The sequence below is a fragment of the Emydura macquarii genome, unplaced genomic scaffold (genome assembly GCF_026122565.2).
Source record: "Emydura macquarii macquarii isolate MOO-44397 ecotype Brisbane River unplaced genomic scaffold, CSIRO-AGI_Emac_v2 contig_2205, whole genome shotgun sequence".
NCBI classification, from domain to species: domain Eukaryota; kingdom Metazoa; phylum Chordata; order Testudines; family Chelidae; genus Emydura; species Emydura macquarii.
In genome coordinates, this window is record NW_027132342.1 from 9,855,128 (window position 1) to 9,882,695 (window position 27,568).

At 36.8% G+C, this 27,568-nt stretch overlaps 1 protein-coding gene across 1 annotated transcript; it reads left to right on the forward strand.

Annotated features, from left to right (window-relative positions):
* Positions 1-148: 148 nt before the first annotated feature.
* SAMM50 (SAMM50 sorting and assembly machinery component) lies at positions 149-27,568 on the forward strand. Its single transcript, XM_067559340.1, has 15 exons — positions 149-302; positions 2,667-2,777; positions 5,244-5,345; positions 6,643-6,730; positions 11,083-11,189; positions 12,894-13,024; positions 14,114-14,201; positions 14,795-14,923; positions 15,700-15,771; positions 17,016-17,102; positions 23,035-23,105; positions 24,090-24,157; positions 25,317-25,463; positions 26,398-26,539; positions 27,456-27,568. The coding sequence occupies exons 1-15, from the start codon at positions 282-284 to the stop codon at positions 27,499-27,501; spliced, it is 1,410 nt and encodes a 469-aa protein (XP_067415441.1). The 5' UTR covers positions 149-281; the 3' UTR covers positions 27,502-27,568.

Here is a 27,568-nt window from a genome sequence, read left to right on the forward strand (position 1 = left end):
TGTTCTCTCCCCCCCCGTCGTTCGTTCCCCTCGCGCCTGCCTCGCTTCCCCCGCCCCGTTCCAGTCCTCGGCGCTCCCCTCGTTCCCTCCCGCGACGTACATCCGGGAACTTGACTGGCCTCCCCCTCAGGTCTGCTGGCCAATGAGAGCTGGGGGCGGGACCTGCTGGTGGGTGTGGTGCCGGAGTGTCATGGCCGCCTCCGTGCCGCGGCCTTCGCTGTGGGCCTGAGCCAGGCGCTGCCTGACCTCGCTGCTGCAGCTCTCCCCCCGCCGGCGCGGCCATGGGGACTGTGCACGCGCGGGTAAGATCCCTGGCGGCTCCCCCCTGGGCTGGCGCGCGGGGTGCCGAGGCAGCCGCGACCTTCGGGAGCGGGGCCGGCCCCTGTCCGGATCCGGGGTCCTCTGGCCACGGGGACAGCGCGAGGAGGAGACTGGAGGGACGCACGTTCCCTGGGAACCTCCCAACCCCGCCCTTCCCCGCAGGCCCCGGGGGCTGTGGCTCTAGCCGGAGCGGCGGTGAGCCTGCGCTGCCCACAGCCCCTGACGACGGGCCCGGGGCTCCCTGTGAGTGTGGCTGGGCCCAGGGTGGCAGGACAGGACCTGCCCCGTGCCCCTCCCCGCGTGTCACTGGCCGTCCGCAGCAGCAGCGGGGGGTCATTGCGCGGGGGAGGCGAACCGCGGGGCAGAGGAAGTAACCTGAAATATTCCACGCACGCCCCGCGTGGGTCTGCGGGTGGGCCGTGAACCCCTGGGGATGTGGGGCGGGCGGTGTCAGAGTTCGCCAGCTCGGGACAGGCCCTCTTCCAGAACTGGTGACATTTGACTGCTCCAGGAGGAGGAAAAGACTGATGTGGTGGATAGGCCGGCGCCCAGGGTCTGGGTTTGCTTTCCACATTGATTTCCTCAGGAACTAAGGAATTAATGCTCTGTCTAGCTCCTTTTTTCTTTCTCTCAAGTGCCCCTGATTAGGGTTGACAGGTACACACCTTTTGGCTGCACCTGCTACTGTTTTCAGGCTTTTTGTAATCTGAAACCTGCAGGAAGTGGTGATGTAAAATAATAAATCTCAAGGATCGAGATCATAGAAGAATTGGGGGCAGTGGGGTGGCTTTTTATGGATTTTTTTTCTCTTGGTAGTGTTTCATACATTCACACTAGTATCCCCAAAACTAAAAATAATTTAAAATATTTGGCTTTTCAGAATAGCATTTTGAGGTCAAGAAACATGAAGTTAAGGTACCACACCTAGATTTAAGTTGCAAAATATGCACAAAATCAGAGCTGTAGGGCTACATATTAGCTGACTCATAGAATATTATAATTTCAGCATATATGTTGCCTTTAGCTTGTATTTTTCTTTCTGGTCTTAGAACCCCAAGGTGACATTCAAATAAATGAAAAGATGGAAAATTAAAAACAGATAAGCCTATTTTTGACACAATATGTAATTAGACAGTATAATTTGTTACGGGAAGTTACTGAGACCAAGAGCTTAGTAAGAGTCTAAAAGTAATTGGACATTTATATGGCTATCAAGAATATCCAAAGTTATAATTAATTATAAAAATTTGGGAGGGGGTATTAAACCTCATTCTTCAGGGTTTAAACAAATCTCTGTTAGAGACCAGAATAAAACCTAATGTGGGAGGAGACTATGCCATATCTCCCTACTGCAGTGTTCTAAGATTTCCCTTTGACTCATTTGGTACTGAACATTTTTGGACACAGGATACTGAACTAGTTGGACCTTGGGTCTAGTGCAGTATGGTATTTTCTCTGTTGCAAAAAAAAAAAAAGCTTCTCCCTGAAACAATACAGAATATACTCCTGCTGGTGACTTCACAATAGAGATTGTTGCTGAAGTCTGTCCTCGGCAGTAATGTAAGCAGATACTCCGTGACTTTGTGAAGTTTGCGATGCTCTTATTTCATAATGAAGTATGTTATAGCAAACAAATCCATTTTTAGTTGGGAAACTGAACTGACTTACCTTCTCACCTCAAAAGCAGACTCCAGCACTGATGAGTCATGTTCTCAGATGTTGTTTAGAGGACTGGTGATAGGGAGGAAAACTTGTGTTTGCAAATCTAAAAAGATGTAAGCCACACAACAAAGAAACATGCTGAAAAAAGCCTTTGTTTCTCTGAACATTTGGCATGTAAACCAAATAGTCTGATATCTTGCATATCACTTCACATAGTGAAAGCATGCCTTAAAAATAAGATGACTGGCTGAAGGGTGGATGCCCGTTAAAAACTGAATTATACAAGTGATTTTGAAGAGCTGGTGAATAACATCAGAAAAGTTAAATGAAATTTTACAAAGGAAAATAACTTGTTCTCCTGCAAAACTGTGTATAGATTTAAAGAAACACATACAACCGAGGCAAACATAACTTACAGTATGTCATATCTTACTAAGAAAACACTCAACATGGACATTATTCAATATGTAGTAAAACTTTCAGAAAACATATACTGTAAAAACACAAATGTAATGTCCAGTATTTTATCGCTTCTATTTATGGTATTGTCATTCATCATAATATGATGGGCAGAATGTCAAGATTTTTCCTCACAAGAAAAGACTTTTGGATGTGGTACAAAATGTTTAATTTTAAATAGAAAATACAGATTTTTTTTTTGTGTGTGTGTGTATTTTATTCAGAGTTTGGAGCCTCTTCCAGTTGGTGGATCTGATTTTGGTGCTTTAGGAGATGAAGCTGAACTCGTTGAAGTTGAACCTGAAGCTAAGCAGGAAGTCCTTGAAAACAAAGATGTGAGTTCCTAATAAAAGGGTCTGAATATTTTTTTATTTAAATCTTATTTGTAGGGAATATTCCAAACCAGTATATGAAATATAAAAGAAGAGAATGAATCCAGTAACATCTGGTTACCTTTGTTATTCCTCAGAGTGGATTGATTTTAATCATAGTCATTTAAATCACTGATTTTAATCATGATGTAAATCAGCAAGCGGGAAACCTTGATTTAAATAATCAATTTTAATCATGTTTTGCATTCGTCCTCTTTAGTTCTTTTCCTACTAAAATATTGATTCTTATTGGTGGATAACTATTAAAACATGTTGAATTTCAACTAAACATAGTCATCACACTAAATTCAGTGCTGCTTTTTGCTAACCAGGAGGATGCACTATGTCTGTACACATTTATTTAAGCAATTATATAGCTTAACTTACGTTTATTCAGATTCTTAACTTTTACATTTTTGTTTGGTTAAAAAGACTGAATTATGCATTTTTTATTTACTTGCAATTTGTGTCAAGCTCTATTTAGATAGAAATTCAATTCTATGTACAAACAGAATTTTTTAAAAATAAAAGTGCTGGATACATTAAGAAATTTATCAAAGTTTAGAAAAACATGTTTTATATTTAAAACTGATTATTAAACAAAATATCTGTAGTTGATGAATTGAACTGATTGTTTCTGGTCACCATGTTCTTCAAGATTTTGGAACTAATAGATTTCATCCTCTCACACCTAACTTTATTCATAGATTGGAAGAGGAAAACAAGCTTTCCTGCTTTTTCAGCTCCCAAGTGGTTTTTTATCTTTGAATTAACTAATTGTTCAAGTGAACTAGTTGAATAAATTAAAATGAAAAAAATGTTCTCTCTGCACCTGCAGCAAAGGCTACTGTGATCAAAAGCTGATTCGGTACTTCAATAAACTCTAGTTCAAGGTACTTAGCCAGTGCCATCCAGCAGTTCAGTGTCTGACTTTCTTTAAAACTTGGCAACAAACCTATTGGTTAATATTTTTGTTTTTAATTTAAATTTCAATAGATTATATTAATTTAAGGCTTGGATTTTTATTGGTAAATGTTGGTAATATCAATTTCACCATATGCACACAAACCAATGAGAAATGTTTCCACGGATAATAAAAATGTGCAAATAGGCATAATAAGAAAAATGCTGCTTGGGAACTTCTTAGAGTTTGATTTAAGGATATTGACTTTGTACATTTGATGTGATGTTGACAATTCGTGCTTTAACAGTTATAAAACTTTAACTTTTTAGAATCTCAACATCTACTGTCATTAAACAATTCTTTTCTCACCCTCCATAATGTCTCATTACTGTAAATATTTAAATTGACAAAAATATAAAAAAGCTGAAAAGTAAACACCGATATGTTGAAATTATGAAAAACTAAAAAAACCTGATTTCTGCTAAGCCTAGCCTTAATGTAGCTTGTCAGGTTCAAACTTAATTTTAAATAGGTTTATTTTAAAAAACAAAACAAAACCCTGTGGTTAATTTAAATAAAAAATCCAAATAAAATAAAAAATAAATTTGCATCTACCTGTTTTTCCTACGAGAGCTGTTGTTAAATATATTTAATATGTTTAACAATATGGCAAAGAAGAGACATCTCATAATGCTCTAATTTTTAAAGATGTTTCCTTGCCTTGACTTTGTCCAGAGTTGCCCACACTGGAAGCTTGGAAATGAAATCTTTCCTTAATAAAAAAAGTTTTTATTCCGTTACATGTGCACACCAATTTATTATTGTTGGGTTGCCAGTGGTGGTAGGTTGCTATTTTCTTTTTTATTAGAAGAAGGAACCATCTAATCATTTGGAAGGGGGGGAGGAAGGAAGAGGTTTGGCAGTGTGTAATAAGCCCCAAAGTTGTATGCTGAAAAGGCTGGAGAAATTTAATTAATTTTGTGTATTCAAACTAAATAAACTAGCTACTCTGCTATATAGACAAAAAAATTGATTTTTAAAAAATCCTTTAGTATCTTATAGTAGTATAGACTTTGCTATGTGTTTTAGTTTATAATATTCAGATGGTAATGGAATGTTTAATATTTATTCGGGTATCTGAGATTTATTTTTAACTGTATATTTAAACTCTTTGCTTATGTGTAAATGGTGAAGGACTGTATGTTTATCTTATGTGTTATGGTTTCAGCCAATTACTTGTTCATAAACATTTGTGACTAAAACCCTAGTAGCTATTTACTCTTAGTGTAGTCTTTTCCTATAATCAGTTGTTGATTTGGAGTAGGATACCTGTTTTTCAACGTAATTCTTAATAAGGGAAATTATTAACTACAATCCAGGATTGATGCTCATGTTGGCCCCGATCATATATATTAGTAGTAATTCACAAATGAGTCCTGTAGTCTTGTAGCTTCAGTCAGACTACAGTATTATTTATATCTAAGTGGTTTAATTTATTGTTGTTAATAGTCATCTGTTATGTTTAGGTGGTCGTTCAACATGTACACTTTGATGGACTTGGAAGGACTAAAGATGACATTATCATATATGAAATTGGTGACCTTTTCAAGGCTAAAAACCTCATTGATGTAAGTATTGTAGTGAATTGCATATGCTCTCCATAACACTCCAGTCTTGAAACATTTACCAGGCACTTACAGATACTAGTTAGATGCATAAACCTATGAGCCAAAGGTAGTTTAAAAAAATCAGGTGATTGTCAGGGGGATTCCACCTGCTCAGCCTCCTGTTACTTGGGCTGCTAGTCTGCAATATCTTTGTTACCGCTGATGATTCCCAAGAAAGAAACCCCAGTTTAACTTTCATATCAGGTTAAGTGTGAAGAACTGATAGAAAAATCATTTTGTTTTTGTATAAACTGAGATGATACCGTACACAACACTATGATGTTTTTTCAGAGTCACTTTTCAGAGTGGAATCACACTTTATGTAGTTTGTTATATTGTATTCAATTTTTTTAAAAGAAAAGACAGCAGCTATCAGAGTTAGTACCTTGGTGGCAGTGTCAGCAGGGATCAAAGTCTGAATCATCATGGATATTCTCACACTCTTAAGTAGAGGTCTTTCTAGAATAAGGTTGGCAGGATAATGTTAAGAAGCTTTTATAGCTGCTTCCCACCTTTATACTGGTAGAGATCTGCTTCGGTAATATATTTTCTTGGACCAACTTCTGTTGGTGAGAGAGAAGCTTTCAAGCTTACACTGAGTTCTTCATGTCTGGTGAGCTTGTCTCTCTCACTAAGAGAAGTTCCAGAGGGGTAGCCGTGTTAGTCTGTATACAGCAAAAACAACGAGAGTTCGGTGGCACTTTAAAGTAAAAGATATTCTGTCACCTACCTTGTCTCTCTAGTAGTCGTGTTGGTCCTAGGATATAACACTGTATGCAACAGTTCTCTTGGTTAGTTTCCCTGTGTAGACATGCCCTTACTTGTTTATGCTGGAGGCAGAAGTAATTAACACGTGAGATATTTTTATCTGCATTTTAGGTTTGTTAATGTATAGTCAGAATCCAAAGGAGACATTAATATTTTACCTTGTCATCTCTGATATGATTCAGAAGGGTTTTTTACTTTTAAAAGTGTTTTAAAGAAAATGGATATGCAAAGATGCTTAAGTATTATAAAGTTTGTGATGCAAGTTAACATAATCAGGAAATTGAGATGGTTGCTTTGTGTTTAACTTATCTTCTTGTGTTTACTCTTATCTTCTGGGTATTGAAGTAGATCCTGAGTTGATTTATGTTGTGATGTTTATAAAAGCCCTTCAAAGTCTATGAATGACATATGAATCTCCTTGTGCTATTTAGCCATTGTACCAGCTATTCCTTGGCAAGATGAAATCTGAATTCCTTCTCTCATTCTATAGGTAATGAGAAAATCGCATGAAGCTCGTGAAAAGTTGCTCCGTCTAGGAATTTTTAGACAGGTGGAAGTTCTGATTGATACATGTCAAGGTAAGAATCGGATTCTATCCCTTCCTCTGCCACAGAGTTCCCGTGTGATGCCAAGCAAGTAATTTAAACCAGAATCTTCACAGATAGTCACTAATTTTTTGTTCCTCTTTTTCTGGGTGCCCACTGTGAAACCTGGGGCCAAATTTGTAAAAGTGTTGAGCTTTCACAAGTGCAACCGAAATGGGTGGAACAGTCATTTAAATATGTAAAGGGCTATACAAATTCTAACTACTCTGAAAAATCAGGCCCTAGATTTCACAAGTAGGGCACCCAAAATTAGTGGATACTTGACAATTTTGTCCTTTATCCCTGTACCGCAGTTCTCCTGGTGTAAAATGGAGATGATATTATGACTTCATGTCATGGACAGATTGTGAAGGTAAATTTGTTCATGCTTGAAGCATTCTGATATTTTGGTGAGACCACCATAGAAGTGCCCATGAGGAAATTAATAATTTTGTATTTAGTGGTTTATGGATGGTATGCTTTTGTCCACACATTGAACAGGAGTGCTAATAAAAATATTGAATTCATTGAATAAGGCAGGAGTTCTCTGCAAAACATAGTATGTGATCATGTAATTAAAGGCTGTATCATAATTCATATGTACAAAGGGGGCTGAATTAAGATTGCACAGGCAATTTCTTAACTTTTGAGTGCTTGATTTTGCATCCTTTGCATTCTTTTACCATAGATTTTTTTTTTGTATGTAATACAGGGGTAATCATTTTTGGTCAAGGTCCACATTTCTTGGACAAGGTATATTCAAGGTCCAGACTCCAGAGAAAATAATACAAAAATGATAAGTAAATAAAAAGCTTTTGCGATCCATTCAAAAGCTCCTGGCAGTCTGGATTTGACCCCCCCATCTTCCTATTGACTATTCCTGATGTAATATGTGTCCTGTCTGACTTACTCATCCGAAGCAGCATCAGGGTTGCATTGTTTTCAGTTATTCCCCTTAATTCAACTTTTTACTGTACATTTTGAAATATGTCATTTTAATATCAACTTTTAATTTGAATGACCCTGGAAAAAAGATCTGTAAATTACTGTGTGTCAACATCTTCTGTTTTATAGCCTGTATCTGTTCTACTGAACTGTACATACAAGTTCATCTCTTTGAAATCAGCTTTGAAAAAGGAAAGCAAAACTAACTTTCATTCATAGTTCTTCTAAGATATCATAAATGCATAATTTAGCCTTTTTGTATCTATATACGCTATCTAGCTCCTTGAAAGTCTGTGTGCTAATGACATTTCTAATTTGAAGGGCGCTATTGTTTTATCCAATTTGAACAATGAAACGGTTTGTCAAAAACACTTGCCAGTGAGGAGGAAAAAGCTTTCTCACTTACCATCAGATTCTGCAGTAGTTAAGCTTATTTTTTTAAAGTTTCTAGGGCTTTGGATAAACTAAGACAACTTACCAAATGTGACAGATGCAGCGGTGCTTGCCTTAGTTTGCAGATAGCTTGATGTGAGACAGATGTGAACTGCTGAAGGCCAAAGTCCTTGCTTCTGTGGTGGAAAGGAATCCTTCTCTTCTATATTTGTTCCTAGGTTACACTTAAGCAGTAGTTGCTACACACATAATATGCTAAATGAATCCATTTCTGTCTGGATCCACATTTCCAAATCTCTGCTAAATAGCAGCATGCTGGGAGTTCAGATAGTGGTGTACATAGCCTGCCTGCATGAGATATACATGGGTTCTGCAACAAGAGTTTTGCAACTACAAGGTTATAGAGGCAGGGGGAGTATTCATCTTAGAAATATGTGAACTACCACCATGAATCACAAATGCAGTTTTAACTTTGAAGCTTCCTTCAAAATTGTTATGTGCCTGAAATTTCAGGGAAGCGTTTAGCTATTTGCCCACCCAACACTAACAGCATGATAAGTCATGCTTATAAGTCCAATGATAACATAAGTCAGATGACACAATTGTGTCCTCATATAATCCTTTCCAGACTGCAGTTTTCGACCTTTAGTTGAAGGGTTTGTAGTTTAAGAATACTGAGTGTTTCTGTATATTTTGTTGCATTTTTAAAATTATATTGCCCCTAAATTTACTTCTGACCTAAACAGATAGATTGTAGGGTGAAAAGTGTAGAATTGGAGGTGAAAGTTTAGGATTGTAATCCTCTAATGGGCTGTTAGTTATTTCTCTAATAAATACACTCATACAGTTTGATAACTCGATAGCCTATGTGAAATGGTATGGCTGTGAAAGTATTAGTGGGCAAGTATCCATACAAGAGGTTTTTTTTTGTTTTGGTTTTTTTTACATTGTAAATGATTACCCTCACTCCATAGCAACCCCTGAAATAAGGTTGGGGCATTGCAAGGGTCATTGGTTCTAGCAACCGCAGTTGGTCACCATATTAGTTCTGTAGTTGTCAGCATCTTCCCCAAGCTCTCCAGCCAGATCAGTTTTCAGTACAGTCCCCTTCTGAGATAACCAAAAGAAAATTAGTCCAAATGAAAATCCAAAATTTTAATGGCCACATAACAGGCCTTTAGCTCTGGCCTGGTCTCTGTAACCCTTGCCCCTTTCCAAAGATGTACACCATCCCTCTTGCAAAGGAGTAGTAGGGTAACCCAGGCTCACCACCTCCCCTGGTTCCAGCCCAGGGTCCTTATAATAAGAAGCTAGGGTCTGTTTCTTATGATCCTTCTTTGGTTTCTTGGGCTGTTCCCTACCTTTGCCTGCTTGCAGGTGCCTGTTCCGGAGCTGCAGTCTCCAGTCTTCTCTCCCTGGAGTTTCTTCTCACTGTGTAGCTTTTCCCTGAGTGTAGTTAAGGTGTTTTATCACAGTGTCACTTAGCTTGTCTGTCAGGTGCCTGGAGCCAAATCCCCCCTGCTGCCGTCTCCCTTCAGGGTCAGTCTTGGAGTATCAGTTCCCTACTGTAACTTTGCTCTCTCAGTCCTCCTCTATTGACTTTGCGATCCTTCCTTTATAGGAACTGCTCAGCCTGGTTCTCCTTAATTGGGTCTAATCCTTAATTAGCTGTGCTCTTCCAGGTGTCACAGAATGGGCTAATTGGGCTCTCAGATTCCATGTTAATCCATTATTTGGCAGTGTGGGGCATATGCCCCATCATACATATGCTTACCCCTTATCATCCCAGGATCTCAAAGTGCTTTACAAAGATTGGTATTTTTCTTAAGTAACTGAGAAGGAAACTGAGGCACATAGAAATCAAATAGCTTGCCTAAGTTTCCGCAGCAAGTCTTTGTGATAGTCTGGCCTCCTGATACTCATCCTCAGCACTAACTACTGGTTCACACTACCTTTAAATCAAAACATACCTTATAGGCAGTTTCAACAGAGAGGCCACAGATTGAATAGACATACAGAATGAATTATCCTTCCACTCCTAGTGGCTACCTCCACAGGTCAGGACTGAGACATATAGTCAATGCAGTGTGGAGAAACTTATGTGCTATATCTGTTCTGTGACTAAATAGAGGAATTCATATTCTGGTGCTGTCAGTTAGTCTAGCATCTTTCAGAAGTGTGGAAAAATCACTTTGAGTTGTTAGTTGTTTTTTTTAATGTGTAAATTTAGTCATTTGGTAGAAATAAAAATAATTAGTTATCTGAGAATTTTAATTCAGTTGTATGTTTCACTCTTTTGCTGCAGTATGTGTTGGTACGGAGAATCTGAATTTCCTCTTATCAAAACAGTACTTCTGTTGAAATGGCTTACTGTTTCTAGAGACTGTTTAATTTGGGAAATATTCTATTACTAAAAGTGAAAGGTCTGTGTGACATGACAGATTGTTCCATGAAAGCATGCTGCCTAATTGCTTAGAGCAAAGCAGATGCCTTCTACCATCACAGTTTAGAGCAGTTGAGTTAACAGATAAGTGGACTAAAGATTTTTTTATTTTTAAAACGAGGGGGAAATGCTTACATTACATGGTACTTTCCCATGGAGATCAGGAACACTATATTTCCAGTGACTGTTTGACAGATCTACCTTCTTCTAATATAAAATCTGTATAAATTTATATTTGCATAGGATAGGTTACCAAACATACGTCAAACTAGTTCATAACTAAAGGACTGATGCTGGACAAGTCAAATGTTATGACTGAATCAAACTCTTATGTACATATCCTCAGATTCTAATTAGGACTTCGAATTCTGTGACATTATCTTTCTGTATGGTTTAGCCATTCATAAAGATCGGAGTCAACCAATTTTTGCTTCCCAAAAAAATGTTTTACAAAGAACTTAGGTTGCTTTTTATCCAGATATAAATCAATATTGTGTGAACTGAATACTTTTAAGAAATGTATTACATATACGGAGTTCACTAATGAATGTATGTATTTATTTAGGAGATGATGCCCTTCCAAATGGGTTAGATGTAACATTTGAAGTAACAGAACTGAGAAGACTAACTGGAAGCTATAACACTATGGTTGGCAATAATGAAGGCAGTATGGTATGGCATGTTTTAAATTTCATTTGTTATGTTGTAACTTTTTTTAGTTTTTTTAATGTGAAAGTGAATTTGGTGCTCATGTGAGGACTTGATCCTCACAAACTTACTTCCTTGATATAGCTTTGCCAAAGGTCATCTTGACCTACAGATGTCCCTACTGTTTTCATTTTAGGACTGTATTTGACACATCTGACGGGCTTTACTCAAATGAACATGTTTTTGTTGTGTCCAAATGGTTGCTAGGCTGAGATCATAACTCACTTTCACTTGTAATTTATGCCTGTACCTATATTTTCAGAAGCTAGTCTAGGATGCTAAGGCCCTAATTCAGGTAAACACTTAAATATGTGCTTAAGGTGCTGTGTTTTGAATTTGGCCTAGTACATAGGGCCCCTAGCCCAGTAATTAATTTTTTTTTAATAATTTATAAATGATTCACAAATGTATTATGTAAATATGTAATTCACTATATCAACATAAATAATCTTGTCTGAAAACTATTTACCTATTGGTGATATAATTTACATAGTTATAACTGAATGACACGAAAGAGAAGAAAATCTCTTTCAGTTCTAGTGTATATGACAAAACTCCATTTCCCCTCTTATAGTCAGTGTCCCCTTCTGCTGGTTTGCATTTCACACAAAGCAGTGGAGGAGAGGAACATTTTAAACCGTAGGATAATGTGACTTGTAAACACAAAAATTGGCTGTAAGACTAAAATCACATTTAAGTTTTCTTAAGAATTAACTAGATTTTAAGCTGATTCTTTCCTCTTAAATTTGTTTGAAATATATAGAACTAGAACTTTGTACTGATATCATTTTATATTAGTGTTTTACAGCTGCTTGGAAAATCCTCTCGGTAGTAGTCTAAATCACAAAAATAAACTGGAAATCTGTGGCTCTAGTCTCCACACTTTCCCAACAGCTGTTAGACCAAGGCAACCTGGATTTGATACACTGGATCTGTGGATCTTTAGATCATACCTTTCAGCAGCCTTGCACTCCTAATAAAAAAGGGACCCTCCTAAGCACACCTCAGTGAAACAGTAGTGATAACAGCTCTGTCTGAGACTTACTTCATTTTCCCAGCTGAAGGAGAGGCACTATCATGAAATGGATGCAGCTTGCATTTAAGGAGGCGGGGAAGTTAACTGTAACACTTGAAATAGCATTAAGCAAAATATTGTAGTACTATAACTTTATGACAGAGGAGGGCATTAGTGTAATGCCTTAGTGATACTTTAAATCTTTCATGTTACTATGTTTCCAATTTGTAAAGGCTGTGTACTTTCTGATCTTTTTAAGCAGAACAAACGGCATTATCAACTCAAATCAGACACACAATTTACGTTTTTTAAAAAGTGAATAATATAATGATGGTTCAAAATTCCAATAAAAACAGATTTTTTAAACAGTGAAAAATGAAAATAGGACAGCTCTGAGAACCAGGAAGTGATACTGGCTATAAACAAAAATAAAATTGAGGTAATTAATTTTCATTGTCAGTGATGTGAGAAATGCAAAAAGTATATAAAGAGCATAAATAGTGATGAGTTAAATTGGCTTTTTAAAATGCTTCCATGTCTTGGAATACTATTACCATAAATACATTTTTCTATAACATATAATTGTTTGCCATTGTTCCTTTAATTATTCTAGTAAAATCAATAGAAGCAAATATCCTTTCCATTTCTCCTAGGTCCTTGGGCTCAAACTCCCTAATCTCTTTGGACGTGCAGAAAAGGTGACCTTCCAGTTTTCCTATGGAACAAAGGAAACTTCATATGGCCTGTCGTTCTTCAAACCACAGCCTGGAAACTTTGAAAGAAAGTAGGAAACAGACACAATTTTTGAATACACTAATGTTTCTTCATAAGAATAGAAATATTTTAAAGTGAGGTTATTCTCTGAAGAATAACAAAAATGGCATAATGGGCTCCCACATTTTATTTTTCAGTGACCCAAATTCACTTCCTGTAAAAGTGACATGAGTTGTTTGACGTTAATAAAGTAGTGCTTGCTTATGCCAAGCTGAATTGGGTTCATTGTTCTAATTTCCATATATAAATTTTTTTTTTAATGCCAGCACTGTGAACTCAGTTTGGGATCTGAAACTGGGTTCTTTATGGCTAATGCTTAATTACCACCTTCACATCTTAACCTTTTGCTTCCCATGCTTGTGATGTGGTTAACTGTAAGACATATCATGGCAAATTAACTTATAGATAATAAAATTATAGTAACATTGCAATTTTGTTTTGTTTTTAAATTTTTGTCAGTAAATATATCCAAAATACGATTTCATTAATAAAATCTCCAAGGTGTAAATTTTTCACTGTAATGCACAGAGAACTAATAGAATGCAACTCACAATCTTACTTACTCCGCTGCATTCAGCAGTGAAAATGGACCTACTTTTTCATGCATCTGTAACCGTGCAATAGTTTCCATCAGTCTCCTGCAAACAGGAGGACCTCTCAGTTGAGTAACCTCTCACTTGAAAGGACAGCTTGTTCTAAATGAATATGTTAGTCACTCTTTACTACAGCTTTTTTGTTTCTGGCAATAAAGTGAGCCACAATTCTATACTTGGTACAGATTTCTTTGATGTAGACAGCTGCCTGCTAAAGCCGTAAAGGAAGGTGGGGATGTGAAATTACGAAAAAGAATTAGCTTGAGAGCTAGAGAAACTGACTAAGTTTATCTTTCACTTTTGGTAATTAAGTAAATAAAACAACTAGAGACCTCATTATACAGATTGACTATTTAAATCTGTGTTTTTATTATTTATGCCATCATTGAGGGCCACCTACTGATTTGCTACATTAACATCACACACATGGCTCTCAAAACACATGCTTTAGTTTTAAACTTGTTATAACAATTCTCACTTCACATCTCCATATACTTTTTTTTTAGTTTTTCAGTTAACCTGTATAAAGTAACTGGACAGTTCCCTTGGAGCTCCCTTCGTGAGACTGACAGGGGCATATCGACAGAATTTAATGTAAGCACAGTAGCGTCTCTCTTTGCCCGTTTTGCTGCAAGAACTTGTGGAGTTGAAGCATCATGTAAATGTAATTTACCTGTATAGATTTTATTTTTTTCTGTAGATTTCTAAAATACATATGACAGTGATCGTTTTGCGTTAACATAAAAGACAATAGTTCTGAGATAAGGTCTATCAAAAGGATTAAAAAGTATTACTTGGAATTGAATCTTGCTTCATCTATAGCAAAAATTAATTTAAGTTTTTCAGCTTACAAAACTGTTAGTGCTAAAGATGTCCCCATCTCAGAGAGGTGTCTACATGACTTCCTAGATGAGCACAATTCAAAATGTGTTTCATTTGGGAGAAGATTCAGTAATGTTTTCCCATTCATAAAGAGATGAATTGTTTTGGATTGTAGAAATTACATTACTCTTGTGGGGAAAAATTACTTACTTTCCAACATTCAGTACAGCAATTTGGAAAGGGTAAACTTACCCATTTCCTCCACATAGAAAAGAGGCATTAAAAATGAAAATTTATGAGGAAAATGTTGTATTTGTACCTTGTAACACTTCCTGTGTTTCTGTATTGTTCAAATGTCTTTGTAGTTTCCCATATGGAAGACCAATCACACACTGAAGTGGGAAGGTGTTTGGCGAGAGCTTGGCTCTCTTGCAAGGACAGCATCCTTTTCTGTTCGAGAAGAAAGTGGACACTCTCTTAAATCTTCTTTCTCTGTAAGGCTTTTTCATATTGTAAATGGTAGACGCATGCTTCTGAATGCTATAGGAATTGTGAATGTTGCCAGAAGAGCGTTCTCTGCTGCTTCTAACTGAAACATTAAAAATAATAATTATTATTACAGGTGGTGCTCAGATAACTACTGTGTAGTGTGATGCTTCTCAACAAATCACCCAGCAGGTCACTAGACAAAGTACTTATCCTCACTGACCACCGCTTTTTGCATGGCTGGAGGGAAGATTAGCTTCCTCTTCCTCATTCTGTAGAGCTCCTTGGTGGTGATTCCCTTCCCTTCTTTCCACATCTTTTACTGCAAAGCTGCTGTTCACAGTAGAAGAGAGGATTCCTCCCTCTGTCCTACAGAGCTCCCCATCTAGAGAGGCAGAGCTCCTTTATTGTTTATAAGCATTGTATCACTACAGTACTTTGCAGTCTTTGATTTTAACTCACAAAATGCAGGTTTGTGAGTGGATCTGAGGAGCGTTGCATATGACCAAGTAATTTCTGCTGGGGTACTGTAGTCACTGCATTTCAGGGGCCTAGCACAGCCAACAGAGCAGATGCATCTTTGAGAATCTTTGAGAATTGGGTTATTGTATAGGCACATGGACCTCTCTTGGCTCTCCAATCCATGTAGATGATTTAGCCTTAGCCTGAGATTTCTACTTGTCTCTTAACATGTGCCCAGTTTCTGATGGCAAATAACTCATCCATTGTGTAATATATGTCTAGCTTCTTGTACCAGTTGAATAACTCTTTTGAGTCTTTTTAGCATACCATGATAATCGATTCTCGGAACTCTTCAATCTTGCCAAGAAGAGGTGCTTTGCTGAAAATTAATCAGGTAGTGTTGACTTCAGTAATAAGTGTGTGCAGCAGATGTTTGTTTTTCTAGCTCATATTGCTCATTTCTGAATTTATATATTTTTAAGCAAGAATAAATTGAATACAAGAAAATCCAATCAAAATTGTTTGCTTTCACTTTACAGTAGCAGTGTGTATTTTTAAATAATTAATTCTCTTTATAGAGACCTATATAAATATAAAAATAAATAAGATCATTGTAAAACAGTCTTCAACCATTGGCATTAACTCCTTTGTTGCTTAAAAAGTATCATCACCAGCCAGAACTGTATCTGGCAAATTAGACATTGAGATAACATTTTGTACCATTGCGTCCTAATGTTGCCAGACTATGTAGCTATTCATGAGTTTTAAAGTTCATTACACTTGTTATTTTTATAAAAATAGCTTTCAGGATATATGCATGAGTTTAGAAAATGGTTTCTACTATCCACTTGCCTTTCAGAAAGCTTAAAACAATTAGCTTCTCAGATATATGCGTTAACAATTAGATAATACGCTGGATTGAAATGTCATCCTCCCTTCCAGCAAAGACTGGAAGTGCTACAGCAGCAACTTGGGTCAAATAAGAGTAAGACTAAACAACTTCCTGTTCGTTCCCCCTAAGCAAAGATGCTGGCTTTGATTTGGGGCCTTAATAAGGAAAGGGTATAGAGTATAAAATGGGGAAATGGGGATTCTTTCAAGGATATATGTGTGATAAAGTGCCCCCTCTGAATAAGATTACTAAACTCTTGATCATTGCCAATCAGTTGTTATATGTTCAAAATAAAATATCATGTTTTGCTGTTTATATTCAATTGCTCTATATGTTTACCTATATTTTAGTATAATGCAACTGGACTTTTATAGTCTTCAGTTACATTTTAGTAGCTGAAACCTTACTATCTCATGGAAATAGCTTCACGTGTTTGATATGAAGTGTCAGACCCTGTAGTCCCATCCCACCAAGCTCTTGTTAGCAACAATTGATGTAGAAAGGGATAGCTATATTTAACACCTCTGGTAAGAAAGTGTGGTTGACCTTTCATTTCTGTAGGGGTCAGCTATGCTTTTTCACGGGTGTTGAATTTGGTTGCTCATCCATGCCAGTGTGGAAATTGCTGTTGCCTACGTAGAGAACACTGCTGGTGGTGAAACACAGCCTTAGATGAATTATGTTGGAGGGCGGGGAGTCACCAAAATATGTGTGTTTGCAATGTTGAAAGTTTCTGTCTTTTTCAGGAGCTAGCTGGCTACTCAGGTGGAGATGTGACCTTTCTAAAAGAGGACTTTGAGCTTCAGCTGAATAAGCAACTTTTATGGGATTCAGTAAGTATTTAAACATTTTCACTTCAATTGCTAAAGTAACAAATGGGGTGATTTGAATGTTTATCATGATCCTTTTTCACCATGCCTTCAAAAAGATTTTACTGACTAAAGCTAGATGTGTAGATACCTTGATTTGCCCCAGAATTAATATGTAATATTTTCTCATTGGATGAATCTCCTTTTTTTTATGTGACAGTTCTGCATCTCTCATAGAAATTTGGAAGGTGGATTTTTTGAACAACTCAAACAATTAGGTGTGAGAAATGTTTTCCCTTAAAAAGGAATTCAGTTTGACATGTCTATATTATGTGGATCTTCTGTCCATTGATACTGATTGGTTGCTGTTACTAGCTTTCTCTTTGATGGTTGGACCCCTTAGCTCATATTGTTTCTTTTTTATAAATCTTCTGGCTAGTCTAGTGTGCCTAGCTTTTAGTTATACACTGGTTTTAGTCTGATTGTAATAGCATTATGAATTCATGATTATGTACCAGTTATCACCGTTATTATAATAATGGTTTATTATCTTCAATATAAAACTATTGAGGGTGAACTGGAAAGCCAACCTCAAAATTGAACTAACAACATTATATGCCGACTGACACTTCCCCCCCTCCCCCCCCAAACACAGCTGTGGAAAGAATTAAGCACACACACACACTTGAATGTATCTGTTTAGAAACCTCTGTTTAGGCTGTAATTCTATTCTCTTGATTCCACTGCAGATGTCCCAGATTGATGGATAAATACCAGAAGTTTCATGCAAACACTAATTCTTCTTACATCTAACACCTTGGAATTTATCATTGTGTGAGATCAAACTACATTTGAATGTAGTTGTCCAAGGCCCCCTATTTTTAATAACTTTAGCACAATATTTTGCTCTGAAGCTTTTTTCACTTTCACTGGTAGGATAGAAGTGAAGAATTTTAAGGTGAAGCACTGAACACTTTAATATATGAGTGGAATGGTAGTAGAAAGGCAGTACTCTCTTAGCCTATGGGTAGAGGATAGCTCACTGCATCTGTGACCTGTCTATGCCTAGGATAGCCCTCTTGAAAATGCTAAGGTCAGGGCAGGCTGCAAAAAGGAGAGCAGATTCTTCCAAAATGGTGGCTAACACTGCAGTTAGATTCCCCAACCAGTTACAAATGGTGCTTCTGATTCCCCACACTGGTTATCAAGAAGCTAAAACAAAAAAATTACACAGCCCCATTTACTGCATTTCAGTCTCTGGCTCCCAGTCAGCAACTAGGTCCAGTAAAGAGAGAAGTTATTTAAAACTCTGTTCCCTTTATCAAAACGTTCTCTTGACCCCAAAGAGTCAGCCACATTGACAGATCAATATAAGTTTGGATCTTATCCAAAATACCATGCTGCCAGCCAATCCTTTAGTAACTAAACTAATGGTTTATTATAAAAAGAAAGAAACAAATGATAAGAGAAATGTTAAATGGTCAAAGCAATCAGATACATACAAACAACTGTAAAATGCACATATATCAGATTCTCAGCAGAATTGTGCAGTTTGCAGACTTGTACAGTTCCTTTGGTGCGCATCCAGTACCTGGATGGGGTTTCACACCTTTGTTTCACAGCTTCAGTTGTAGATAAATTGATCCAGAGGTAGGAAGCAGGAATGAAGACAGTATGGGTATGATGCAGCTGCCTTTTATGTCCCTTTGCCATGTGGCTTGCCCCAAACACAAACAGCACATGGCATGGAAAAGCCCCAGAGTCCCCTGTGTCTGGGCATGTTCTTACATGTCCTGGTGACTTACAAAGTGTAGCCCCTGGGTTCTTTCACTTTCTTTCATAGTATCTTTGAGTTCCCTTGATGAGCCATGAAGCAGGCTTAGTGCTGCTGTCATCCTGTCTGGGGTGTCATTGAGAAACACAGCACAAGTTGAAATACAGATTTACCATACATATTTAGAACTTAACTGTGGTTTTCAGTCTTAGCGAATCATGACATTTCCATCAATATCTTGCAAGGCATATCCTATGTAATATTTATTGCAGATCTGTGACATTGGTATCAGAAATGTTATGACTGGTCATTCATATTCCACACAGCATCATTCTTCACTGACCCACTGGTTGTCTTAAATGGGGCAATGTTACTGGTTTTGGAAGAGGTCCGTCCTTAGTTAAAAGAAATGTTTGAGGTCAGGCATGTTAGGGGGAGAAGGAGATAATATACCATGAAAAACAAATGAAGGCATCTTTTACGCTTCATACATGAGTCAGTACAAGAGAGGGCCCTCGATTTGGGGAAGCAAGATGAACATTATGAGATAATACAAGTTTCAACCATAAAAACCCTTCAGGAAACCATTAATATGCTATAAAATGATGGTTTTTTGGGAGGTTCAATTAAATTTTGTGCTGTTGTGATTATGAATAGAGCACTATTTGAGTTACTTTAGTAGTGCTGATGTATAATCAACTTCTTGTCTGTATCAAGGTGTGACTGAAAACAGATGGGGAGGAAAGGCAAATGGTACTATTTGGGGCCTTTCAAAGTTATATGTTCTGTTTTTAACCCTGTATCTCCAATTAAATAAGAAATTAAAACGCAATGTATAACAAATGGAAGAAAGGGAAAATAGAGAGCAATCAATATACATTAGCAGTTATGAAGTGCAGAGAACTGATAAGAGAAGCTTAACACATCAGGAAAAAACAATGGGTGGCCGGGCTAAGGACAGTAAAGGAAAAGTTTTAAAATATATTAGGAACAGAAGAAACCTAGCAATGGTGTAGGCTCACTACTAGATGGAGATGGTAAAATTGTTAATAGTAATGCAGAAAAGACAGAAGTGCTCGTTAAATGTTTCTGATCTGTACTTGGAAAGAATCAGGATGATGTACCTGTATCATAGACTCATAGACTTTGAGATCAGAAGGGACCAATATGATCATCTAGTCTGACCTGCACAATGCAGGCCACATATCATACGAGAATGAAGTACTTTCCAGTCCATTAGTAACTAAGAAGGGTGTTAAATATAATCTACTAGGGATAAATATTTTTAAATTGGCTGGCCTGGATAACTTGCACCCAGTACAGTAGAACCTCCGAGTTACGAACTGACCTGTCAACCACACACCTCATTTGGAACCAGAAGTATGCAATCAGGCAGCACCAAAGACCCCCTCCCCCCCCCCAAAAAAAACAACAACAACAAAAACAAAACAAAAACAAAAAACAATTACAGTACAGTCTTGTGTTAAACATGAACTACTTAAAAAAAAAAGGGGGGGGGGTGGGCAGGGAAAGCTTAAAAAAAGATTTCACAAGGTAAGAAAACTCTGTGTTTGTTTCATTTAAAGTAAGATGGTTACAAACAGCATTTTTCTTCAGCATAGTTAAGTTTCAAAGCTGTATTATATCAATGTTCAGTTGTAAACTTTTGAAAAAACAACCATAACGTTTTGTTCAGAGTTCTGAACATTTGTTATGAAAAACCTCTATTTCTGAGGTGTTCATAACTCTGAGATTCTATTGTAGTCCTAAAATAATTGGCTGAGGAGATCTTTTGAAACACTGGTGTTAATTTTTAATAAATCTTGAATATCAGAAACATTTCAGATGACAAACAACACTGATGATGTGCCAATATTATAAAAGGGCAAGCAAGATGACCCAGGTAACTAGGTAACAATTAACCTTAAATTAGTCAAAATAATGGAATAGCTGGTTGTGGAATCAATTGATAAAGAATTAAAGCATAGGAATATAATTAATGCCAGTCAGCATGCCTTTATGGAAAAAAGGTATTGTCGGAAAAACCTGATTTAATTTTTTGTTGAGATTACAAGTTTAGCTGATAAAAGTAACTGCATAGATAAAATACATTGAGACTTTTGTAAGGTGTTTGGCTTAGTACCACAACATTCTGATTTTTAAAAAATTAGCATTATATAGTATCAATAGACCCCTTGTTAAATGGATTAAAAACTGGCTGTCTGACAGATTTCAAACTGTCGTTGTCAAAGGAAAATCATAATTGAATGGGGGTGTTTCTACTGGGGTGTTCCACAGTGATCAGTCCTAAGCCTGACAGTATTCAGCGTTTTCGTCAATGATCTGGAAGTGTACATTTGAAATCACTGCTGATAAAATTTGTGGATGACACACAGATTGACAGACTGGTAAATGATGGGAGCAGTGCAATCATACAGAGCAATTTGGATTGCTTGGTAAATAGGGCTGATTTAAACAAAATGCATTTTAATATGGCTAAGTGCAAAGTTATACATCTAGAAAGTAGGAATGCAGTCCATACTCTCAGAATGGGGGACTGTATCCTGAAAAGGAGTAACTCTGAAAAGGATTTATGGGTCATAGTGGACAAGCTCCCAGTGCAGTGGTGTGGCAAAATGTGCAAATGCAACTTTGGATATATGAACAGGAGAGCAGTGAATAGGAATAGGGAAGTGATTTTGCCTCTGTATAGTATTGGTGAGACCAATACTGGAATATTGCATACAGTGCTGGAATCCATATTTTAAAAAACATGCTGAAAAATTGGAGAGGGTGCAGAAAAGAACCACAAAAATGATTTGAAGGCTGGAGAAAATAACTTAGTCAGAGACTTAAAGAGCTCAATTTGTTTATCTTATCAAAAAGAAGATTGAGAGGTAACTTGTTTATAGAGTGTGAGTACTTTCAAGAGGATGAAATATCGGGTACTAAAGGACTCTTTAATCTAGTGGAGAAAGATACAACAAGAACCAGTGGCTGAAAGCAGAAGCCATACAAATTCAAATTAGAAATAAGGCACACATTTTTAACAATCAGGACAAACAACCACTGGAACAAACTACCAAGAGAATGCTGGATTATTCATCTCTTGATGTCGTCAGATCAGAACTGAATGCCTTTCTGGAAGATATGCTTTAGTCATGCAGAAGTTGTAAAGATCAATACGGCCTCCTTGTTGCTGTTGCTTGCTACATTCTGCTATTCCATTGATTTACAAGAACGTAAACTTTTGAGTAGGTTTAACATAAAATGCATTACAGCAGTGCACACATGGCTCTGAATTGCTGTCTACTTACTTCTTCCGTTAATAATCCTGAGCCAGATTCTGTCACCTATACTCATTCAGAGTAGTGCTTTGCAAGTAGTGCCACTGAAGAAAATGGCTGAAGTTAAAGTATTATTAAATGTAAGTAAGTGTTTAAGAATTTGGCCTTCTGTGTTTAGGTTGTATATACTGAGAGTCTGTGTATCTGTAGTAAAACTATAACTTTTTTATAATTTAATCTATAGATTTTTTTATAGTCTTTGGGAGACCCAGTTGCCCAACAGTATTTTCCTTCTATTCTGAACACAATGCAAACAACCAGTACAGTTTATTATTGTGATTTGGTTACCTGTAAATTTACCTGACATATTCTGTTATATCAGCTAGGAGATAGTTGGGTTTTTTTGTTTTTTTTTAAATTACAGGGGCCTTATAGCTTCCATTCTTAATAGATGTTCACTAGGGAAAAAGTGTGCTCTAATGTTGCAATCACAGGGAGTAGTTGATGTCAGAATGATGGTTTGTTTTATTTTGGGGGAAAAGCATAAAAGAGTCAGGATATGAAAATGGCTGGGAGAGTGTGAGCCAGACTTTAGACTTTCAAACTGAAAAATAGCACTATTTTATTTTACATGTATTTTAACTTTTTTTTTTTTTTTTAATAATGTAACGCTGCATACTTTAGAAAGAGGGCAGCAGTGACCAACAGTTCTTCTGAAAATACATTTGTTTAGAGGTGATCAAATTCTACATACAAGCCATATCCAGATCTCATGTAACTTCTAGTGACATCAGTGGGAGCTCTGCATGTGTGTTGACTGGCAGAATTTGACCAACACTGTTGTACAGTATCTGAATAATACAGAATTTAAAAAACAAATTTGCTTTTTCCTAAGGTTTTGTCCACATCTCTCTGGGGTGGAATGTTGGTACCTATTGGAGATAAGCCCTCCAGTATTGCCGATAGGCAAGTAATGCATTTAATTCCTGTTTCCATTGTTTTCTGTAAACTCAGGCAATATAGTGTGAAAACTCTATATTTGCTGTTTCTTTTGCATTAAGAAGGGGAGGAAGATTTTATTTATGTATGTATGTATCTATTTATTTATTTATTTATAGTTATGGGTACTAAACAAGGCAAGATCCTATTTAATTTGAGCACCACATTAACATTTTAAGCATACCTCATATTTATCATTTCCATAATAAAGGTTGTTATAAATATAAACTTGCACTGGTTGCTATTCAATAGCAAATATGTCACCTTCAGTAGTTAAATTTACTGTAATATTTGCAGAATTACTCATTGTAAATTTAGGAACTATTGCAGAGAAGGTAAATATCATTGAGAGGTAAAACCCATCTTTTAACGGTGTTGTATTCTATCTCAGGCTTTAAAATACAAAAATTTGCTAAGGTTTGTAACAATAAATATTTAGATTTTGATACTTGTAAATAATTTTCCTGGGAACTGCTTTAACTTTTCAAGCAGTATTTACATACCATGTTACAGATGCAATAGAAAATATTAAGATAGTTGGAACTTAACTGAGAACTGAGTTCAGGATTCTGCATGTCTCTTCCAAAGGTGGATACCACCAGCACCTAACCATGTAAAGACACTGCATTTCTTACACTGATTGTGACATCAGTCATAGGAAGGGAAATGCCAGACCTCTGTATTTTGGTCTTGGTAAATAAAGATTGATTTTTTTCAAATATTTAATTTTTTTAAAAAAACATTTTAAAATGAAGCCTAAATATGTCATTGTCATTGATTTGAGTTTTTTACAGCTCTTGTATTTTTTAAAAGCATTTCATTTAACTTGTAAGAAGGTTTCCTGTAACTCTGAATATAAATTTCAAAGAATTGATGTGTATATTTTACAATTTAATTAGAATACTTTTATTAAGGATGGTTTATTTGATTAAAAATGACTTTGTTAATTAGGTTTTACCTGGGTGGACCAACAAGTGTGCGTGGATTCAGTATGTACAGCATTGGACCCCAAAGTGAAGGTCTGAGACTCTTAAATCCCAATCTAATATCAACACCATAATGTTAATCATTTTAAGACTAGGGTTTGTATCTTTGTTACACTTATTACAGATTTGAAGTAACTGGAAATTGCTCACTCTGCCTTTGACATTTTCTCTCAGAACAGGTGGGTATAATCCCAAGAGTGTGAGAAGTTTTAGGTGTCTTGGATCTCTCATTATGTTACTAATTCACAATGGAACAAAGCCAGTAGCCCCAAGTTATATTTCTAGACTACTTATACTTCTCTAAACTGACTGTGCATGTAGGGATGGTTAGGGTATTGTATCTCTACCCCTTACACAGTCTCTAAACTTTCTCTTTTCTAAAGGAATATTTTAAACTTCCTAATATCCTTCAAAAGGTATCAAGATTTTGTGTGTGTGGCTAGTACTAAAACTAGTTGTGGGTGAGACAGAATTAATACTGCTTCAGTAGCCCTGCTTCTTTCTTAAGACATCATTGCAAGAGACAGGGCTAACAAAATCTCTTTGACCTTCAGAAGCTTCATCTGAATTTATTGATCTTTGTTTACAGGAGTGACGTAGATTTCAGTCTCCAGTGGGTCACTTTGATTTTTCGCAAACTACCTTCCAAGATTTAAAAATCAAAACGAAATGTGGTTATAGTAGTGATCATACTGAATCTATATTTGGAATTGCACGTACTCATGTAGTTTATATATAATCATGGGGTTTTGTTTAGGCAAGAGGTGTAGTGTAAGCTGAGATAGGGGTTTGGGAGCCAGAAGCTTCCTCACTTCTTATCCTTGCTCAGCTGCTTGATGAGACTGTAAGCTAGTCACTTAACCATATCATTTCCATTCCTTTAAAATGGGGATATCTGTTTCAGAGGTGTACAGTAGGTGGACTATGCTGAACACCTAATGGGTCCCTGCTCAAATAGCTTGTCTAAAGGCAGAGATAAAAAGGGAAGAGCACTTTGGACAATTAAAGAGTGTTAGATAAGTGTTAATTTATCCTTGTTTGAGGTGGGGATGGGGAGAGTTGGGAACCTATAGTAAATGGGTTGTAGCTATATTAAATAATTTAGGAAGTTCCTCCTGTATCTCATGTAGAAAAGTTTCCTTTTGGTATATTCCATAGTAAATGTTGTTTTTGAAATGTTTTCCCCATATAGGTGATTACCTGGGAGGAGAAGCCTATTGGGCTGGAGGCCTGCACTTGTACACACCTCTCCCTTTTCGGCCAGGTCGTGGGGGATTTGGAGACCTCTTTAGAACACACTTCTTCCTCAATGCTGGAAACCTCTGCAATCTTAACTATGGTAAGAAGCAAGATACTTATAAACCATGACAACCTGATCCTCCAAGTCCAAAGAGCATAATAGCAGAATAGAGTTGTTAGACATTTGTTTACTCAAAGCTATTGGTTTACAGCATATAATTTAGTGGGCTAATAAAAGGCAACTTTTGGTAGCCCATATATTTGAAAGATTGTCAGGTAGAATGGTAACTTTAATAGTTCTCTATCTATAGCGCTTAATTTTAAAGTCTGTTGGGCCAGTTGCAGAAGCAGTGGCTGGAAGTTTAATTGTGGTATTTCCATATACTTATTTGTTCACCTTCTGGTGTGCTTGCTTAATGCCCACTCTCAAGAGGCAAGCAGAAGAATCAGACTAGAATTCTATGCTCAGATGGATTAAAAAGTAGTGGTACTATAACTTGTCTGAGGTTGCAATAGCTAGTTTGATTCTTCTCCCCTTTACTCCTTCGGCTTCCTTTTCTTCCAAAGTCTCTTCAGCTCTTTTGCTGGAGATAATGGGTGAGCAGCTAATATTATAGTGACATTTGTTGTCTAGTTTGAAGGAAGAGGCAAATTAACTCATGCAGTGAAGGTGCATTGAATACACAATTGAACAGCATAGGAATCTGCTTTAAAATTAGAAATGTATTGAAGATTCTAAATGCTCTCTTTAATACTGGATACCATAACCATGGAAATTAGAAAGTGGCTTTTAAACACCAGAAAGGGAGTGCAGAGTAGTGGTTTCTGAATCTCAGAAGTGTGTGGTTTTGATCTGAGATGCTGAGGATCCTTGGGAGTTGTAGGCACTTTGTATGTACAAGGGGTTAGACACTTTGTTTGTAATGGATGTTCCAAAGTGCTTGGGTTATTGGCCCTGAAAACATAGTTGACTCTTGAACTTCTTGACTCTATGCTTTGATTCCCATTCTCCAAATGTTTCTTTCACTTCTCAGGTGAAGGTCCCAAAGCTCATCTCCGGAAGCTGGCTGAGTGCATCCGATGGTCTTATGGTGCTGGAATAGTGCTCAGACTTGGAAACATTGCTAGATTAGAACTTAACTACTGTATGCCTATGGGAGTACAGAGTGGTGACAGGTTTGTGTGTTTATAGCTTATTTTAGCATATTGACTACTTTTTGAGAGTACTAGAATCTTATTTATCTGCTTCACTGAGAATTTTAGAGTTTTGCTTATTCTTTGGAGATTTCTCAGCACTGAAGCACTCTTCTTTCAGCCAACTTTTTCCACATTGGTTTCAGAAGTACTTCTCAATTTAGAACCATTTATTTCTCAGGTTTCAAAGTTCACTGAACTTTGAGTTCATCTTTTGAAATTGTATGAATAAAAGCATAGCAGCTTTTATTTCTTTACAATATGGAAACTCAGATTCAACCAGCTGATGGTGTTTTCCTTATCCATCCAAAAATGTTTAAAGGTTACCAGACATGGAATTTCACACTTTGAAAAAGTGAGTTTTTCAGAAAGTTAGGCATTGATAATGGGGGAAGAGGTTATAATTGAATTTTGCAGACAGCTATGATATTATCTACCAAGCAAATGGTATAATACACAATGGGAAAGCTTCAGTGGGAATACAGTTTCAGATTTTGTAAATAGACTTTTCACCTCAGGTTTTATTTTCTGAATTGTTGACATAGTTAAGCTGGATCTTTAAAGTTTTGTAGTGCCAAATTCTATTACTTCATTGGAGCTAGAGGTCGTGTGAGTGAGTGCAGAATTTGTCCTGTAATCTTCCATTACCGATAGGCCAATAAGGATGGAAATTTTTCATGGTAGTTTTTGGGTTGGGGTTTTTTTTTTGTTTTTTTGTTTTCTTTTTCTTTTAAGGAACCTTTGTCAGCTCAACAGTCTCAAAATATATTTGAATTGTAATTTAATTTTTCAAAGATTAGAAATAGTGAAAATCTGAGGAGGAGGGAATTGTCCAAAGATAAACTAATACCTTGTGTATCACACTAATTCTGTGCAATGTATTGCCTTTTTCTTTCAGGATATGTGATGGTGTCCAGTTTGGAGCTGGAATAAGATTCCTGTAATATTACAGAAACACTTCATACTGTTGTCAAAAAAGAGAACGCTTGAATAAAATATGGCTCAAAATGG